We start from the raw sequence: 18,951 nt of genomic DNA, 5'->3' as shown, positions 1-18,951 counted from the left end.
AAGGGTTGTTTAACTCAAATGGATCGCCAATTAACAATCCAACACCACAGCCTTCTGGATTTCATGGAAAAACTTAAGATAAAAAAAGAAAATTGTTTTGGACTTGATCCAATGTTTTGAAAATGGACAGTTACCAAACTAAAAATTGAATTTCAACAGTGAAAAATAAGTTTTTTTCAAAATATTTTTGTTCAAAATTTATAGAAATTTGTCCTCTACATCACTGTGGCATCAGATCAAGTTTTTCTATGCCACAAGGTGAGCTCAACAACTACTAAGTTAATAAGGCTAGTCTTACTCTTTAAAAGTTGGTGTGGAAATAGTAACTCTCTTAAATAAACAACCTCACATCATTTCCACCCACATTTTCCCACATTTTTGTTTCTGATTCAACAACTGACATGCATTTTATTGCATAACATCCGAATTTGTTAAACAAAAACAGCCATTGATGCCCAGATCTTCTTAATCAGAATCCAATTCGATGGGGCAAATAAACCATACGGATTAAAGAAGAGTTCTGAATCTAATAGACCTATTGGATCTACCCTCTGAACCAATCCAAACTCAAATCATTTGACTACCGAACTCGCCCAGCCAAGCAAAGCAATCACACCAAATTAATCTCCTTCAACGTACAAACAGAATCGATAACAAGAGGAAACATTTAAAATATATATATATATATATAATAAATGATGAGAAAAAATAGATAATCACACGGCATTAATTCCCAGTTGATGTTTATTGTACTGGGACATTGATATTTACATGGAATGCTTTTGGGCTTGAGTAGTAGCAAATAAACTAAAAGAGGGTCATGAGCTTCATGTAGACACGTGTTGAAGATGTTTCCTCACTTTTGGGGGGTATGGTAATCTCTCTCTCTCTCTCTTATGTACAAACATCTTCAAGTCTCTATTTTCTGCTAATGCTGTGAACCCACACCCAATAAATACACCATTTTTAGCCACAGAAGAGACTGTCAATCTCATTTTTTGCCTTGATCAGCTTCAGTACGTCCGCAACATTACTGAGTGTATCAAGGTAAAATCTTCATACACTTCAAGATGAATTAGAGATGATCAGAGGAAGTGTGTCGTACCAATCATGACTCGGTGAAATTAATCTGAAATAACTGTCGATAGATTGAATTCGCGTTCCAGACTCCATGAAGATTCATTTTGATGGTTGATGCTTAAACTGTACTCCTGGAAGTATCCATTGTAGGTGATTATTGAAATTGAGGATCTGCAAAAATTACAGACAAATTAACTCTAGGAATGAATATATATCATTAAAAAGCATACCACCAATAATAATAATAATAATAATAATATAGAGATGATATTGACACCCCAATTACAAATAAAGAAAATAAGTTAATGATTGAGAATAAGTAAAAGTTGGGGTGCTCACATTTTTTTTGCTAGATTTCTACTTTTTAGGGTTTAGGATTTTATGATCCTAATCGTAATTGTAAACAACTACTGAAATTGTTTGAACAAGTGTTATAATGTTTTGCAATGCAGTAGTCACTATTTTGAATTTAGCAATTTGAATTACAAATATTAGAGGAATAATAAGATTCACAAAGAAGTGTAAGATTTTTTTAATTTTTTTTATTATTATTATTATTTTTTTATCTAAAAGAATTCATATATTAGATTCAAAACATAGAGAAATCACCTGTGTGCAGCAGTCTGGGATGTAGGAGATGCCCTGACAACTTTGTCTGCACCGCGAATAACTGCATAGCTGTACCACAACACCTAATTTCAGGGATTATTTGTTTAAGGCAAATATATCCACAAGTATATATAGATGTTAAAGATGAAACCTTAAGTCACTCAAAGCAAAGACAGTGAAGAACAGTCTATGAAGCATACAGGAAGGGGGGGATCACACCATTCTAAGGGTCATACTAGGTGATCTCATGGTCCCAAATCAATCTTACTGGGTGATCCAAACCATCTGAATCCCACACTATATTTTTTCCAACCATCCAAAATAATGTGATAGATCACAAGGTTTTGATCCGAAAGAACAGCGCCACCCCTCCACCTTGAATGTCTGCCACATGTACACCAATATACTACTAATAGAGCTTCCTGACACATACACTAGACTTTTTCATTGTTAGATGTAGTAACTGCTTAACCTTTTGACTCCAGCTGGGACAGCATTGTGAAGCACATGATGATGAGTGGGCTCGAACACATCGTTTATCGTGTCAGGAATCATTGATCCGAGTAGACTATTTAATCTTCTGCTTCTGATAAAGGTAGAAAAGCATAAAACATATCAGGCAACAAATCACTTATATATACATATATTGAAGGGATCGTTGTTATGAATGTGCAGTATGCAATTCTTAGCTCACGTATAGATATTGTTAAGTAGGTCTAGAAAATAAGAAGAAAAACAAAATCCCTATAAAGGCGAGAGATGAAAGAAAAGGAGTATCAAACAAGGCAATTTCTTTTGAAAAGAAATAAAAGTGCAAGACCCAAAAAATTGGCAAGTGAGACAGGAAACGGTACAATTGCCTTGTTAGAGAGGAATCAATGGGCTGATTAGGAAACCAACAAGGAATGGGACCAGGACGAGAATCATAAAAGTGTGTTTTGTAGAGCTACCTTCACGGAGCACAATGCGAAGTGAATGGGTGGAAGCATATTGAAATGATCATTTATTACAAAATGATGATAAGTTCTGTGGTACAGAGACTAACCTTTGATTTATCATAAATGCAAGAGAAAAAACATGAACAGAACCCGAAGAGCTTGTAGCAACAAGAATATCTGGAAGTTGCATAGACGGCCCAAAAGAGAGGGAATATATCGTTGATGGGTATGTCCCTCTTCGGAAACTATATGACTGCTACAGAAAGAATAGTTAGGTTCCATATGCTGGAGTTACCAGAACATTTAAAGACCAAAGGTGACGAACAAAGCAAAACAGCATAAATCCAAGTTTTGATGAGTCCCCCTCCTTATCAGATATCCTGAGCCAGAAACAGGCAAAAAGCTGAAACTACGCAATTTTATTAGGGCTGCAACTCAAGTGGATTGGGCTAGGTAGGGGATCAACCCGTGCCCAACCCACACTTGAAAAACACAAACCCATGCCCGTGCCAAACCCAACCTCTGGCATAAAATGCTCAACCCAAGTCAGATTGACGCATTCCTCATTAATACTAGATAATTTAGTAATAACAATGACTAATACAAAGATAAGTGGTATGTAAACAAATATAAAATTTACAATTATTTTTCCTAAAAAAGATGATGATGATTAACCAAAGTTTGAAATGTGAATTGTGAATGAGCAAGAAACAAAGATATTTAAAAATATTTTTAAATTGTAACCATATTAAGTTTGGGTTCAGGCAAATCTGGCAAAGTTCGGGCTATCCAATGTCTATGCTCAGACCCAACCCGATTTAATTCAGTCAATTTTTTATTTTTGCCCAAACCCTATTAATAGTACCCAAACCTGTCCCAAGGTCAATTTGAACCCATCAAATCTTGTTGGGAGGTACTGCCCAAGGAAAGGAAAAGGTTACTTCCGGATCAGGGATAATAAATAAAATAGAAACCAGATAAAATCGTATATCGAAACGACTTCTGGCATCACCGGAAGGATCGGAACCACATTCGTGGGCCGACAATTTCTCTGGATAGGTCGAACTATTGGAAGCAAATGGAAAAGGAACACCGAGTGGGATCAAAGAAACTAGCGGACTGATCACTAAATAGATACAAATAGGTGCAAATTCTGACATCACCACAGCCCACTTCGTTCTCTCGTATTGCAGCCCTAAATTTTATATACCCCACCAGGAATGTTCACATTATTTTCCGTGAGCACTGAAATATAAATTAAAAAATATGGACAATTCAACAATGTCTGCTTCTGGCTTGGGTGATCTTGTAGGTGGGATTCATCAACTGATTGGTCATAACACCTCCCCTGCATGTGGTCTGTGCGTTTTATAGGGCTGCATATAACCTCTAATCAACATGGACTTAAAACTTTCCACATTCAAAGCCTTCAGAGTGCATGGTTGTTATGCTTCACCTTAGTTGCTTGTGATACCAGATGAACTCTGATTATGGTTCCTTGCTCAGAAGCTGTTGCTATGTACATTCCATTGGAAGAAAGGACAATTGCAGCCAACGGTGATCGGTGAGCATCTATCTGTGATTAATATCAAGTTTCAACTTAGATTAAGCATCCAAAAAATACAACTACAATGGAAGGAATGCTGAGAAAATATCTGACGTCACATGCCTTGACAGAAGAAATAAGATTCACGCTATTGATAGCCATATTTAGGATGGGCATAGCTTATCATTTCTTTTCTTAACTTTTTATTGTGAAGATGATGTATTTAAAAAACTAACGAAAGTAGGAGTGGACGAATATGGATGGTTGGAGTGATGATTTTAGAGCACATGTGAAGCATTTCATTTCAGCATTTTTTAAAAAATCAAGCAAAACGTACCAACCTCACAATGGGAATGGAGTTCCATTACATTGTAAACTAGTATAGATCCTTTGGTCATGCTTGCTGGAATAGCTAAATAGCAACCATCTAAATTAGGGGAGAAAGCACAGAGTCCTGAAATAAAATTTGCATAAAGGTTAATATATGCAAAGATGTTAGTTGTAGAAGTCATTTGAAATTCCAAAGATGTTAGTTGTAGAAGCCATTTGAAATTCTATCTATTTGAGCTTTTCTAGCTTTAATTAAGAAAATGAGTAAAAATGCAAAGAAATCAACTAAAATACATATTGAATCTTAGGAAAAATCCAAAAATGTAGTCATTAGTCCAGACCATTTAAATGTTAAGCCACCTCTTTGATTACCACAAACCATTTCATGTTGTTTAGACAAATTTTGCAGCCCAAAAAATTCCATCACTCAACCAGGATCATAGAGTTGTTCAATTAAATTGTCGGTCATGCATTATTCAGAAGGTTAGGACTATTGCTATTATGTGATTAGATTCATGACCAATTCAAAAGCTGGCTTAGTATTTAGACAATCTTAGTTAATGGCTATGACTGCCACATTTGAAAAAAATAATATTTTAAAAACAAAAAATGAAGACTGAGTCTTGGACTAAAAATATTTACCTTCACCAATGAAAGGGAGGTAAATACTAAAGAATCTAAATATCTAAGCCTCACCTTTTGTATTCAGCACTGTATCGATTGTGTCCAGTATTGTTAGACTGTTCAGATCATATATATGCGTCCTATCTTCCAATAATACAATAAGCCTGCATGGAAGAGAGATTATATTTCCATTAGATGAAAAATAGAATGGGATTGAAGTACCTTTGATGAGAAAATGACATTGTTGAACTTGATATAACAACACCACCTAATTAATTTAAAAAGGTCTTTTGATGTCTATAATGTCAGTTTGAAAGCACAAATCCAAAGAGAAATGAAGAATTAACACTTAGGTGTCAGAGTGACACTGATCCCAAATAAGGAGCCAATTAATCTCGATTACAATGCTGAAAACTAGAAATCTTGCTGAAACTTAATAACCTTCGTAAATAAAAGGCTCTGAACTTTCAGGTCCACAAATAATCATAGAAAGAAAAGTGATCTAGCTGACTTGAAGATAGATTATGTCAACAATACAATCACGAGACAGATGAAAAAAAGAAGGAAGAGCAAACTCGGGCGAGAAGCATAGGCAACATCAATCAAACATTATACATTTTTGCTTGTATAAAGATCCCAATTTAAGCCAATCCAACCACCATAACCCATATATTTAAGCGATCATTCCTTAAAGGAAAGGCATTTTGTACACTTCTCCTTTTCAGTCCTATTAAAAACCAATTGACAATGCTCACCTAATTCAAAGACCAATACCCTTTACGAAAAATAATGGATTGGACAACGTTCATCATCAATAGGACTGCTCATTAAGAGAGAACGTGCATTTATGAAGCAACTATTGGATGAAAAAACTGGCGAAAAAGACACAGAACATTGTACCAGTGTTCATGAATCCAATACACCAACATGTCTATACAATTTATTCAATATAGTGAGAGAATTTTTTTAAGAGTTGGGTTATTGTCCATGCCATGGAGACGGCAGGGAGACCAACCAACCAAAAAATAGTCCTAAAACATTCTTATATTCATAACCTCGTGAAAAGATGACTTGAAATTGAAAAACATTAAAGGGCCAATTAAACCATCTTAGGTCAGCTTTTCATATAGTTTCTAATACCAAAAAAGGGTGAGTCCTAGTGATGATGATCAACATGATAGAGATAATTGATTGTATACTTGGATTGTCCAACATGATCTCCAAGTGGTCCCACTGATGGTAGTAAAAAATGAGTGTAGATCTAAACTAACTCTTTTACAAAATAATTTTTTTTTCATTATTAGAAAATACAAAATGATTATATATCTTGAATATAATACAGATGGGATGTATATAGAGAATCTGATATATTTGTTTCTTTATCAATACCTAATACTTGTCCCAATATCATGTTAAATGGTTATTCCTGTTAATTTTCATAATAAAACTGAAAATCTATAAACAAATCTTACCTTAGTAGCATAACAAAAACAGTGTCATGCATCAACAATTTAAGGAAAGAATCAGCAGCTCAGTTTCTACCCTAATATAAGCTAAGATGTTTTACCTTTTCCTATTTACACGAACAGCAAGAATTGAAGTCAAGAAATTTAGTTCCCTGAGTGCAGTTCCAGTCATCGTATTGAACAGACAAAGGCGGCGTGGGGACAATGATGGCTGTTGCAGTCAGATTGAGATACAATAAGCTACTAAAATAAGCTCAGTTGGTTTGACACCTTGCAAAGCAACTCTGAATTCATGGGTTCAATTCCAGTCTACCCATCAAAGAAAAAGCTACTAAAATAGCTAAGAGAACATAGAAGAATATTGAACTTTATACATAAGCTAGTATCCCTCACCCTTTTAAAATAGAAGTACGAACAAAACATTTGTATATCATACCTGCTCCCCGGCTCCAACTATGGCAAGAAGGCTTGAGCTAAACAACATTTCAACAATGCCAAATGCTCCAACAGCTAACAAAGAAATCATATTTACTCAGGATCTTCTTTTTATTCGTAAATCAGGATAAAACTAATGTATGATACTTCAACTAGATTTTCTATGTATCCTAAACTGAACATAAGCATTTTAAAAGGGGTCTCGAGGATAATGTCTTAAGGCTCGCCTCATGCGTGAGGCTTCCTAGAGACGTTCTATACCTTATTTAAAAATAGAAAAAAATAGAAGCTCGTTAAAGACATTGCTCGAAAAACTTCTAATAATTAGAAAGCCAAAATGAAATGTATAGAAGTAGTAAAAGCATGAAAGGACATATGATTTGAATGAAGATATAGCACAAGATATAATTGAGTCGTAAAAAGGTTATGTTTCCATCACCAATATTTGACGTTGAGTGTATATTTTCCTCCATTCTCGGTCGTGTCATACCCTAGTTAAGCCCCATGATCCTCTTATATCCATAGTTCTCCACCTCTCCAACAAATCGGTATTTTGGAGTAGTTGGTTGGTTAACAGGGTATTAGAGTGCTAGGTTCATATAGGTCACAGGTTCAACTCTATCCACCCTTCTAGGTGAGGGGCAGCGTTGAGTGTATATTTTCCTCCACCCTTGGGCATGTCATACCCAAGTTGAGCCACGTAACCCTCTTATATTCATAGTTTTCCCCCTCTCCAACAGATTGGTCTTTTGTAGTAATTGGTTGGTTAACATTTGGAATCTGATTTATTCATGTAGATGATGTTGATAATAACAATGCTATTTAGTTCTTTGATGATGTTTTTATGCTGCTACATGTGCGAAAAGCATAACTACGGAGACTTCTCTCCAATATCCAATTAGTAAACATATCCCACTTGGAAATGGGAAAATTTCAATGTCATTTGATTAGTAAACAGAATAAGGACACATAACATATTCCCTGCATTGCCACTCTTTTGGCAATACAAACTACCATACTTCCATCAGTAAATACCTCTCCCATTCAAAGGGCAAATTTTCTTTTCAATTCAAGTTGTTGGAATTTGGATTCCATTTAGAAGATTTTCTTATTTATACAGTGAGATATCAGATAGTTAAAATCATCTCATCAAGCTGTGTTTTGGTCGAGGAAATCATCAACATGAGGCCCATGGATCATTCAACTTAGACTAAGAAGTGTAAGCACCACTTGGAGTGAAAAGAACATTAGCTATGATATCATTCCCACTACACTGATCCATGAATGGGTATATTGAGTCAGTTCGTGGTATGGTTCGTACGGGTTCAAGGAATACAACATATTTTTTTGAACCCAACCATTCTGGTTTGCTGAATTTTATCATTGAGTTGGCCAGCCTAATAGGGAAGAAAAAACCTTTTTCTTTTTTTTTTGAAAATTTCAATTTAATCTTCATGTACATTAAAAAAAAAAAATTAAAAAATTAAAAAATTAAAAAAAACTATAACTTTTTCTATTTATTCTTAGAATTTTATAAAACTAAAGTTTTTCTTGTAACTTGGTGGTACATGGACTACCTAATGTTACTTATAACTTAATAAACCATAATTAACCTCAATTGAAATTTTCAAATTTTACAAACCACCATTGTTTTATCTTTAACAGAAGAATCGAACCAAAAAAAATAAAACATAAAATTTATAATATAATACGTACATCTTTCGTAACAGAGTCTGCCGCTATCAGAATCAAATATCTTGAATCCTTCCCTCGTACCTATCGCAAATCCGCTGAAATTGAAAGATAAAGAGAACCATTTTGTATTAAATCCTTATTGAATTTCAAAACCCTAGATTGTTCCCCAAATGGGAAAAAAAAAACTATTTGGAACCCTAATTAAAAGCTTCCAACTATATTACCTGTTATCTTGGTTGAAAGAAGCGCAGATGATGGGGGAAGCGGAGGACCGATTTGCCATTTGGGATTTTGTGTTGCCCCTCTTCTTTTTTTTTACCGAACTTCGCAGATTCGAATTATAAAAAGAAGTTAGTTTTTGGTTTTCGGTTTTTGCTACCTTTTCTGGGTTTGGATTTGTTGCTTTCCTCTCTCTTCCACTTCAAGTCATGAGCTGCGTATGGCTTTAAAATTCGTCCAGCATGTTTAAAGAGTCGTGTTGGAATTGAAGTGACATTGAACTTTACATCGTTTCACACATTGGTGTGGACGGAACCATAGATGCTTTCACTCATATTTCTTCGAAAGCATCTAAGATTCTGTACAAACCACGTCAGCAATGTGCGAAACGATGTCATTGTCAATGTTAATTCATCATTTTCGTTTAAAATATCTCAATCAAATCGACCGTTTTTATAGTTTTATATATAATAAAAAGGTAAATTACACTTTCACCCCCTTTAATTTGGCATAATTCCATTTTGATAATTACACTTATCTCACCTTTCCCTCGCGGTGTTAAAATTGGGAGCGGATCCTCTGTAGTGAGTCTTCTCTGTAGTGCTTTTTAATTAGTAGAGATTGAAATCTCGAAAACAAAATCAAAAAATTAGACAGCTTAGCCTTGTATGGATCATGGTGTAGATCAGATTTGAAATAAAAAATTAAAATTAAGTAGAATTTTGTAGTGTTTTTTAATTAGTAGAGATTGAAATCTTGAAAATAATATCAGATAACTTAGTCTTGTATGGATCATGATGTAGATTAGATTTGAAAAAAAATAGAATCCTCTAAGTCCGATGAAGACTTTTAAGATAGACTCTCGACGACCTCTTATTTTTTAATGAACCAGATTTTGTGATTGTCCTCCAATCATCCAATATCACTACAAAGCTATGTAGGGAAAACTCACTACAAAGGATCGACTTTTGTTAAAATTTAGATCTTATTTTAAAACAATAATGAAAGAATAATGTTAAAGTGAGCTAAAACATCATATCACACATCTTGACGTGAAAGTCCATGAGAACCATATATGCTTTTCATCGAAATATGAGTGAAAAAGCATCTATGATTCTTATCCACTTTCACATGGTGAAATGCGATATGAGGTTCCAGCTTGAGGTCACTCTAGCACAACTCATAATTAAAATGTCCCAATCTAAACATCCATTGAAACTTCTTTTTTTCACAGACATAATTTATTTATAAAAAAATATATATATTTTTAAAAAAAGATAAAATGATCTTTATAAAAGGAATTTAATATTAGATTGACATCAATTTGACAGAAAAAGGATAAGTGAACACCTTAGATAATTATAAGGGAGGTAAGTACAATTATCAAGACATAAAAGGTTAAAGTGTAATTTACCCTAATAAGAATAACCTAATTTATGGTGATGAAAGAACATAAGAGTTTATCATTACTAGGTATTTGATCGTTCAAAAATCATTTAAATCAATTTTAATGAAATGACTCCAACGAACCAACTTGAACCATTGCAAGTTAAACAATTCAAAGACGAGACAAACCCTGATAGATCTAATACGTTAGAAATTTTGAAATAATAATTCATTCATCAAAATATATAGAAAAAAAAAAACGAATAAAGACTCAAAATCAAAATCACTTACAATATTCTCAAAACTATTGAGACAATATGTGATTTGAGTAGGATTGTCAATGGAAGATACTAACCCGAGTTAGGGCCTTTGGTTTTGAACCATCAAAGTAGGATTAGACTCGTAAATTCGTAAGTCCATAAATCTATATAATAAAACATGGCTGTAGGGTTCACTCTGGTGGGGGAACAAATTTCCAATCAAATAGGATAAACATCACATCTAATTACAGCTTTTGTGGGCCTACTTTATTAATTTTTCTTTCGTCCCTCTAATTTACTATATTTCCTCTTTTATTTCTTTAATCGACTTTATTGTTTTTCATCATTTATCCCCTTAACCTCTTCCCCCTTCATCTTTATTGTCTTTATTCTCCTCTTATATCTCCTTCCTTTTTTTTCTTTTTTTTTCAATAATACCCTTTTTAACTTCCTATCTTTCCTCTTTTACTCTTTTAATGCAAAAGATTTTTTAATAACACCCCTCCAATTTTATTAGTTTTCCTCTCTTACTCCCTTAACCCCCAGAGAGGATGCTTCTGCCATGCTAAATGACGAACTCTAGTTCTATATAAATTCCCTATTTCTCACAAAAATTCAATCAGTTGAACATTCATATAACCCTACAAAATGTCGATATGAAGTTGAAAATCTAGATTGTTCATGAAATTCTTGCTTTAGGTTAACTTTGCTCATAATAATAAGAGCTACTATTGCCACGCCAACTTTTACTAATGCCACACCAATTCTTATATAAATCACCAAAAAAATTTGCACAGTTGGTGTGACAAAAATTGGTGTGCCAATAGCAACTCTCATAATAATTCAAGAAATAACTTTTTTTTTCTACATTAGTCATCGTGGTAAGAATGATTCGTAGTATAACTCGATCTTTCAAAATGTTATCCATACCAAGTCAAGGCTTGCCCAATTTAGGTCAGTAAGTGTAGTAAAGCAGGCTAAAGGTGCAGCCCTGCTCTTTGGGACTGAACCTATGGATTAGTTGGCCCAGCACAAACCTGTTTATTGTTAATTCTATGATTGATTTCAAGGTTAAAATATGTTGATAAGGGGTACTTGCCTCTTGGTTGAGGATAGTCGAAGTTACCTAACGACATTGACGTGGTGTCATAAGATTGGGAGATACCACGTGGCATCCTAAGACCAGAGGGAGTTGATGACATGGACAATAGAAGAGGTCGGAAGCTTCTGGAAAGGCACACGATTAGACAACGTCACGTGAGGAGCATATCGGCCAAGTGGCATGTTGCCATTGGGGAGATTTGGACATAGTGAAGGGACCATTGCGGCGGAACATGGAGGAATATTCTAACGGATGAAATCATAGGACACCTGGCATTGGACCCCCAACCCTAGCATTGTATAAGGGAAAGTGTAATTTTGTCTTGTTCACCTTATCCGCTATTACAAAATCTAAAGAAAATTTATAAATACGAAAAGAAAAAATTAGTGAAATTTTCTTAAAGGATCCTCACGGAAGGGTTTCTTTCTAAATAATCCATAAGTTTTCAATAGTAGCTTGCCGGGACATTTAGTAAACTTTTTCTTTCTAAATGATCCATGACCCTCACTTTTCACATTTCTCATGATTGAATGTTCCAATCATTCGAACTTATCGTTTTCATCTAAAAATTAGATTTTTGACATTTGAATCGAGTTTCAGATAGTTCATTCTGTCAAAAAAGGATTTAAGAAAGAAGAAGAAATCATTTTTAAACATTTTGAAGATGTATGTAAAAAAGTAGGATTTTTTCTTAATTTTTGGATGAAAATTAATCAAGAATGGTTCTTTTGGGTTGAAAACATCTAAACAATTGTTATCTCAAGTTTTTAGTTGATCTTTCCATGTATTTTAGTCAAAAAAAACTTGAAAATTAAAAATGGGTGGGTTTTACTAGTGTCAAATTCACCACTTTTCATTTAAAAGGTGGTGAACTCGATAGTTATTAAAAAGTGTTAAATTCGACAGCAAATAAGAAGTGGTGAACGCAAAAGTAAATAATTAAAAAGCAATGAGTTCACCAATAACAAGGGACCATTCAAAAAGAAAAAAGTTAATTAAAATGAGGACCATTAAAAAAGAAAAAGTTTACTGAATGTCCTATCAAGCTACCGCACAAAACTTAGAGACTATTTAGAAAGAAACCCTTCCATGAGGGTCCTGAAGTAATTTTCCCAAAAAAATTACGATAATTCATTTTATTTAGAATTCGACAACGAGAAGAAAACCATTATAGGATTAGGTTAAAAGAAATGCACTCTCAATAGCAAAATGAAACTATTTTACATTCTATTGACACTAGTCATTAACAACTGAAAATGAGAACAAATCCATACCCACTAACTTTTTCCTTTCCTACAATATTTTCTTTTGGTTACATTTTAAAGAAAGTTAAAAATTTAAAGAGAAAAAAAAAAAAAAAAAAGACCAGACCATCATCTTGGACCAGAAAGTTCCATGGCATGAGCATCCAAAGAATGGTCATCATCATCATCATCCACCATCACAATCAACATATTAGCATCATCATTATTGGTGGTTCCAACAGTAGTAGTAGCAGCAGCAGCAGCAGCAGTAGTAGTGTTGTTAGTATCACTAGTGTTACGGTGGAATTGTTGGGAAGCTTCCCATTTGTCGGCAAGGCCATCGCCTTCTAACATTCGAACGACTTCAGACATCTTGGGCCTGTGGGCTGGGAGGTACTGAGTGCAGAGGAGAGCCACTTGAACCATTTCTCCCACTTCTATCCGATCGTAGTTGGACCCAAGATCTTTGTCCACCAGCATCTCCACTTTCTTCTCTAGCTGTATTTTCTTCACCTGCAATCCATAATGCACAATTATGTTTTTTAGAGCTGCTATTGTCATCCTACACACTAATTGCTTAAATTATTTATCACACCACCCTAATTAAATATAAACACTCTTCAAACATTACAAAGATTTGGCTCAAATTATAATATCAATGTTATAACACTAGTTCTGTTGACAAACCATTTACCCCAAAAGATCGATCTAATGGGGAAGGCGCAACTATGGCTGTAAGAGGGTCACAGGTCAAACTGGGGAATTATACGTGAGCACATGACACTTTGGAGCAGAGGCAGATAACACAACACTCAACACTCCTAAACCACATAAGGGTGGAAATTTTCTCTGAGAAGACTGAAACCCATGATTTATATGATCCTAGCACTTTCATACTATGTTGACAAACCATTTACCCCAAAAGTCCGAACTAATGAGAAAGTCGCAACTATGAATATATGAGGGTCATATGTGAGCACGTGACACCCGGAAGTGGAGGCGGATAACAGAACACTCAACAAGTTAAAACAATTTCAGCAGTTGTTTACCATTACAATCAAGATCATATATGTTCCTAAACCCAAGACATAGAAATCTAGCAAGATAAAAATGAGAGAGCTTCTATAGGCCAACACACACAAGATGCAGTTCTAGGCTCATTAGAGATGGGAAGAGCATATTTACCCAATCAATCATGGCTCCTTTCTGATTAAGAGCTTTTCCAAATTCGAGAGCCCTCATTCCAGTAATAAGCTCCAACAATAGAATACCAAAGCCAAAAACATCGGTCTTCTCAGAAGATTGGCCTGTTGAGAGGTACTCGGGTGCAATGTGTCCGACAGTGCCACGTACAGCAGTTGTGACATGGGAGTCAGCATGGTCAAGTAGCTTGGCAAGGCCGAAATCACCAACAATGGCTTCACAATAGTCATCAAGAAGTACATTAGCGGCCTTCACATCCCTATGAATTATCTTAGGGTCACATTGCTCATGCAGATATAGTAAACCCCTCGCCGTTCCTATTGCTATCCTCTTCCTTGTGTTCCAGTCCAGTGCTGGTTTCCCTGTTTGCAAGAACACACATGGATACATGAACCTCTCATTAAAAATATTTTGGGCATGCTATGGCCTATAATTGCCCAACTCAGACAGCTAGTTATTGTTAAATATATGATTTAATAAATAAATAAATAAATAAAGGTTATAATCTTTACTATTATAATGAGAGAAGGCAGAATACAAGTGGTTCAACACCAAAATTTGGATCCCACAAATGCCCCCACCTTTACATTTAAACTTAATATAATCAGGATCATTGTGGTAAAAAACCGAGAAAATTCAAATCACACGTCCCTATTATCACGGGGTTAGTTTTCAAAATTATTATATCCTTTTTACTACGTAATCTTCAAAAGTCCTTTAACTAATATTTTAAATTACAAATAAGCTCATATGATATATGTGCATTTGCACATGCCACCTTCAGGTATATTATAAAATAACAAGGTCTCCTTCATCCTTAACAATTTTTCCAACTAGAATGAAGATTGGACCCATATTTAACCCCGAGGGATTGCCTCAGTGGCAATTTCAGACCGATAAGCGATTACTGCTCGTAGGTCATGAGTTCGATACCTAGCATGAACAGTAATTCCTTATGGGCCATTCGGAGTGCGCACCCACACTTACCTGGTTCGTGTGATGTCTGAGGCCATTGCACGTTCCCCAGGAATAGTCCTTGGACAAGATCATGGTCTATGGACCGGGCAAAGCCCATATACGTGCCCGGTCCGCCTTCTTACAAGAAACCCAATTATCAAAAAAATAAAAAGATTGGACCCATAGTTTGGTTTAAAACAACATCAAACAATTCCTAACAACTTCTAAAAGTGCATAAATTTAATTTTTCTATAATAATAATAAATAAATAAATAAAAATCATCCCAAGCCCTTTCAAATCGGTCTTGGGCTTAGACAAGATAAGCTTGATAGCTGTATGGGGCTGATCTTAAGTATTGCTCATCTCTTTAAGACTGGTTAAGCCCAAGCCCAAAGCCGCCCATTGACAGCCTAATATCCACTTCTGGAATTCAGTAATGTTACATAGTACGGCCCAGCCACCTTTGCATGGACCCGTACACCAAGAAATTACCACGATTGCCACTAGATTCTAAACATTTTTTTTTAACATGGGTCATAGATGGGCTTCAAAACTATGATGAAAAACCTGAATCAACGTGGAGTTGGAATAGCAACCTTACTACCGGGAGTACAGATAGAAACCACCAAACTGGATCATACACTACTAGAACGATACAATACTATACGCATTACCATATTTCATACCCACCATTCCTTTTATGACCCATACAACACTCCATCAGTCCATCTATGTTGTGGTCCATGTGGGCCCTAGCATATTAGACAGACATACTAGTGTTCAAAAAGCATCGACATTAAAAACCCTTATAACACGTCAAAAATACGTGATCTGATCTGACAAAACAGAAGCAGTACGATAGAGTGGTAGTATGCGCAGCACTACATCAAAAGTAGAATAAAGAGAGTAGTCACGCGTGGTGTGTGCGGTGGGGTTACGGAAGCGAAAGTGACAGTGGCGTACAATAGTGTGGAACAATAAGTTACTGCTATAGTGAGCCGTACGTACCTCTGAGCCTGGAAGCAACACTGCCATTAGACATGTAAGGGTACACAAGAATCCTCTCGTAAGAGGTGGCGCAGAAGCCGAGCAATCGTAGCAAATTTCGATGCACCGCTAAACTTATCATTTCTACCTCTGTTTTAAACTGAATCTCACCAGTTGAGCCACTAATATCCTTCAATCTCTTAACAGCGACCATTGTTCCATCTCCTAATCTTCCTTTATAGACGTTTCCAAACCCTCCTTGACCCAATATGTTCTTCGAGTTGAAGTTATCTGTCGCTAATTGTAGCTCTTTTAGTGTAAATTGTCTTAGATTTCCCAAGCTTATTAGCCCTTCTTCTTGCTTATCTGAATATATATATTAGAAAAAAAAGAAACCCATAATTAAATCGAGGATTTTGGTTATGGGGTTTGTTTTTTATTAGAGAAAATATGGATTTTTTAAATGGGTTTTTGATTTACTGACCGTTTATATTCAGTATCGTTTGATTCTTTTGAGTTTTTCTCCACCAGATGAAGAGACCGAGTAAGAGAATGATGAGGGCTGTGGAGCTGATGCTTACCCCTAGTGCAACGGCTAGTTTTTGAGTCTTGGGTTTTCCTGAAAGTGGAGGAATTGAAGTTACAAGTTAACACACAAACACACACAGACAGATTTAGTTTACAAGTTAACAGAAAGAGAGAGACCTTGAGATGAGTCTAGAGAGAAGGAGAGAGGAACAGGGGTGGTTGTTCCAGAGCAACCTTCAGTGGTGTGAGTTTGACATATTTGAGGATTCCCCACAACACTATAAGGAGAAAGAATCAAGAATATATGAGAGAGAGAGAGAGACTATGAATCGAATTTGAAAGAGAGTTGCATATAAATCTTACTTGAATGTTCTGGCGGGAAACTTAGGGACGGGTCCGCTGAGGTTATTAAAAGACAAATCCCTGAATTTAATAGAAACCCATTAAACAATTTTGATAGAAACATATCTTTCTTTCTCAGATATTAGCAGATTTCAACTCTGAAGAACGTGAAACAGAGACAGACTCACAAGAAAGCAAGATGAGGGATTTTCGCTAAAGACACGGGAAAAGATCCAGATAAGCTGTTGTTGTTCAGTCTCCTATTCATCATTCAAATAAAACAAAATTATTAGAAACAGAAAATTTATGACTCCAGAACAAAAACCCAGCGAGAGAGAGAGAGACTCACAGGTATTGAAGAGCGTTCATCTTACCAAGGGTCTCCGGAACAATATTTGAAAACTTATTGTTAGAGAGATCCAAGGTTTGAAGTTTGGGAAGATCACCAAGCTCTGGTGGGATTTCTCCAGATATGTTGTTGTTCTGTAATAACCTGTAAATCCAAATTCAATCCTAAATAAACCCAAAAAAATATAGGAAAAACAGAGATGGGTATGTGAGATTTCTCATCTAAATGTTGAAAATGTTTCGGTTTTCTTACACTTGTCTAAGATTTGTGAGATTCCCAATTCTCCCAGACAAAGTTCCTGATAGATTCTGGCTTGGAGCTCCCCTACAACACCATCACCACCCATAATTTATAAAACATTTGAAGTTTGAACATCAAACACAAAAGGGAGAGAGAGGAGAACTTACAAGCCAATAACAAGGTTTTCAGGAGAACAAGTGATCATAGCCCAACTACAAGGATCTACAGAATCTTCATCCCAGTTGTTGAGAACCCCATGAGGATCATTCAAAGCTCTTCTAATACTGATCAAAGCCTCCACTAATAACCAACCCAAAGTAGAAATCCCATAAACAAACCAAAAAAACACGAAATAGAAACAAACAAACAAACAAAAAAACATAAAATACACAACATACCTTCGTGGTTGCGAGGTTCATAAGAGAAAGAGAGAGATAAAGAAGATAGAAAGATAGACAAGAAGAAGAAGAAGAGTTTCAACGCCATGGGAGTTGCAGAATAGGAATGAAGAACATTTTTTACAAGAACCATGGATGTGAACCCTCTTTTGTTCAGTTGTTCTCTGTCTCCAACACACAGAGAGAAAGAGAGAGAGAGAGAGAGAGAGAGAGGGAGAGAGTCAGGGAGATGATACGAGTGTCAGAAGAAGCGCAGAAATTGAGAGGGACTGAAATGGGGGAGGGGTACACTGTACTCACTGAACTAACATGCGCCTCCTAGTCTCTCTCTCTCTCTCACTCTCACTCATTCCATTGGGGGAGTGAATAAGGGGGAGAGAAACGTAAAAAAGAGAAAAGTAGAGGCTTTTTCTTTTTTTCTTTTTATTTTTATTTTTATTTATAAAAGTATGCAATTAATATAAAACATTTGAAAAAAAGTAAAAGGAGGCGACTGAGACGAGAGCCATTTAAATTAAAAAGTTTTTATTTTTTATTATTTTAAGGACTGAAATGCCCCTTATTTTTCAATGAGAATAAATTTTGATTATATATAAAAAAAAAAAAAAGGCTTTTGTTATGTCCTCTCAATCTGTGATCAGTGCTGCAGCCAGATTTTTTCATGAAAATTCATTCTGGTGATCAGATTTTATTCTAGAATTAGGAATTTTTGAGTTTTAAAAAAAAAAAAATTCATTATTTTAGATGTGTTTTGTGTCATCTTAATTCAAATACAAAGCCCGAGTGAGTCAATAAGTCGAAAACTCATTCAATGAGTCAAATAAAGATATATTAAATAAATAGTTTAAAATAAATTTTATATTTAGAATAAATAAAGTATTGTTTTTTAATTCTCCAAATAAATTATTATTATGACTATCAATGAGTAGATGTAGATCAATGATAAATATGGTTTGGACCGACGACTTAACAATTTTACAAATGCTTGGATACGGTTGATTTTACAACGTTC

At 35.2% G+C, this 18,951-nt stretch overlaps 3 protein-coding genes across 5 annotated transcripts; all 3 read right to left on the bottom strand.

The window, feature by feature from the left end:
- Window positions 1-1,105: 1,105 nt before the first annotated feature.
- On the bottom strand, window positions 1,106-9,223 carry ATG18B (autophagy 18 B-like protein). 3 transcript variants are annotated; one of them, XM_086456096.1, is made up of 11 exons: window positions 8,948-9,223; window positions 8,745-8,818; window positions 7,030-7,103; window positions 6,695-6,804; window positions 5,200-5,291; window positions 4,515-4,627; window positions 4,084-4,203; window positions 2,735-2,883; window positions 2,162-2,275; window positions 1,690-1,772; window positions 1,106-1,251 (listed from the first exon to the last, which is right to left on the bottom strand). In XM_086456096.1, the coding sequence occupies exons 1-11, from the start codon at window positions 9,004-9,006 to the stop codon at window positions 1,235-1,237; spliced, it is 1,005 nt and encodes a 334-aa protein (XP_086312222.1). In that variant the 5' UTR covers window positions 9,007-9,223; the 3' UTR covers window positions 1,106-1,234. The 3 variants fall into 3 exon arrangements, with proteins under 3 accessions (XP_086312222.1, XP_086312220.1, XP_086312221.1); XM_086456094.1 differs by having other exon boundaries at window positions 1,690-1,758; window positions 8,948-9,217; XM_086456095.1 differs by having other exon boundaries at window positions 1,690-1,758; window positions 2,735-2,880; window positions 8,948-9,211.
- LOC147392802 (NADH:ubiquinone/plastoquinone oxidoreductase, chain 3 protein) lies at window positions 3,509-3,828 on the bottom strand. The gene has a single exon (XM_086456097.1). The coding sequence runs from the start codon at window positions 3,785-3,787 to the stop codon at window positions 3,524-3,526; it is 264 nt and encodes an 87-aa protein (XP_086312223.1). The 5' UTR covers window positions 3,788-3,828; the 3' UTR covers window positions 3,509-3,523.
- Window positions 9,224-12,866: 3,643 nt separating the features above from the next.
- Window positions 12,867-18,294, bottom strand: LOC147392800 (protein CLAVATA3 INSENSITIVE RECEPTOR KINASE 2-like). The gene is made up of 11 exons (XM_086456221.1): window positions 17,940-18,294; window positions 17,709-17,841; window positions 17,554-17,625; window positions 17,302-17,445; window positions 17,141-17,212; window positions 16,974-17,033; window positions 16,788-16,888; window positions 16,567-16,701; window positions 16,104-16,448; window positions 14,120-14,499; window positions 12,867-13,447 (listed from the first exon to the last, which is right to left on the bottom strand). Exons 1-11 carry the CDS (start codon window positions 18,070-18,072, stop codon window positions 13,064-13,066), a joined length of 1,959 nt encoding a protein of 652 aa, XP_086312347.1. The 5' UTR covers window positions 18,073-18,294; the 3' UTR covers window positions 12,867-13,063.
- Window positions 18,295-18,951: the final 657 nt, after the last annotated feature.

This window comes from Akebia trifoliata, chromosome 10 (assembly GCF_017979445.1).
Source record: "Akebia trifoliata isolate Shusen 1 chromosome 10, ASM1797944v1, whole genome shotgun sequence".
In the NCBI taxonomy this organism is placed as follows: Eukaryota; Viridiplantae; Streptophyta; class Magnoliopsida; order Ranunculales; family Lardizabalaceae; genus Akebia; species Akebia trifoliata.
Note: the sequence above shows the minus strand (reverse complement) of the source record. Positions and strands in the feature narration are given on the sequence as shown.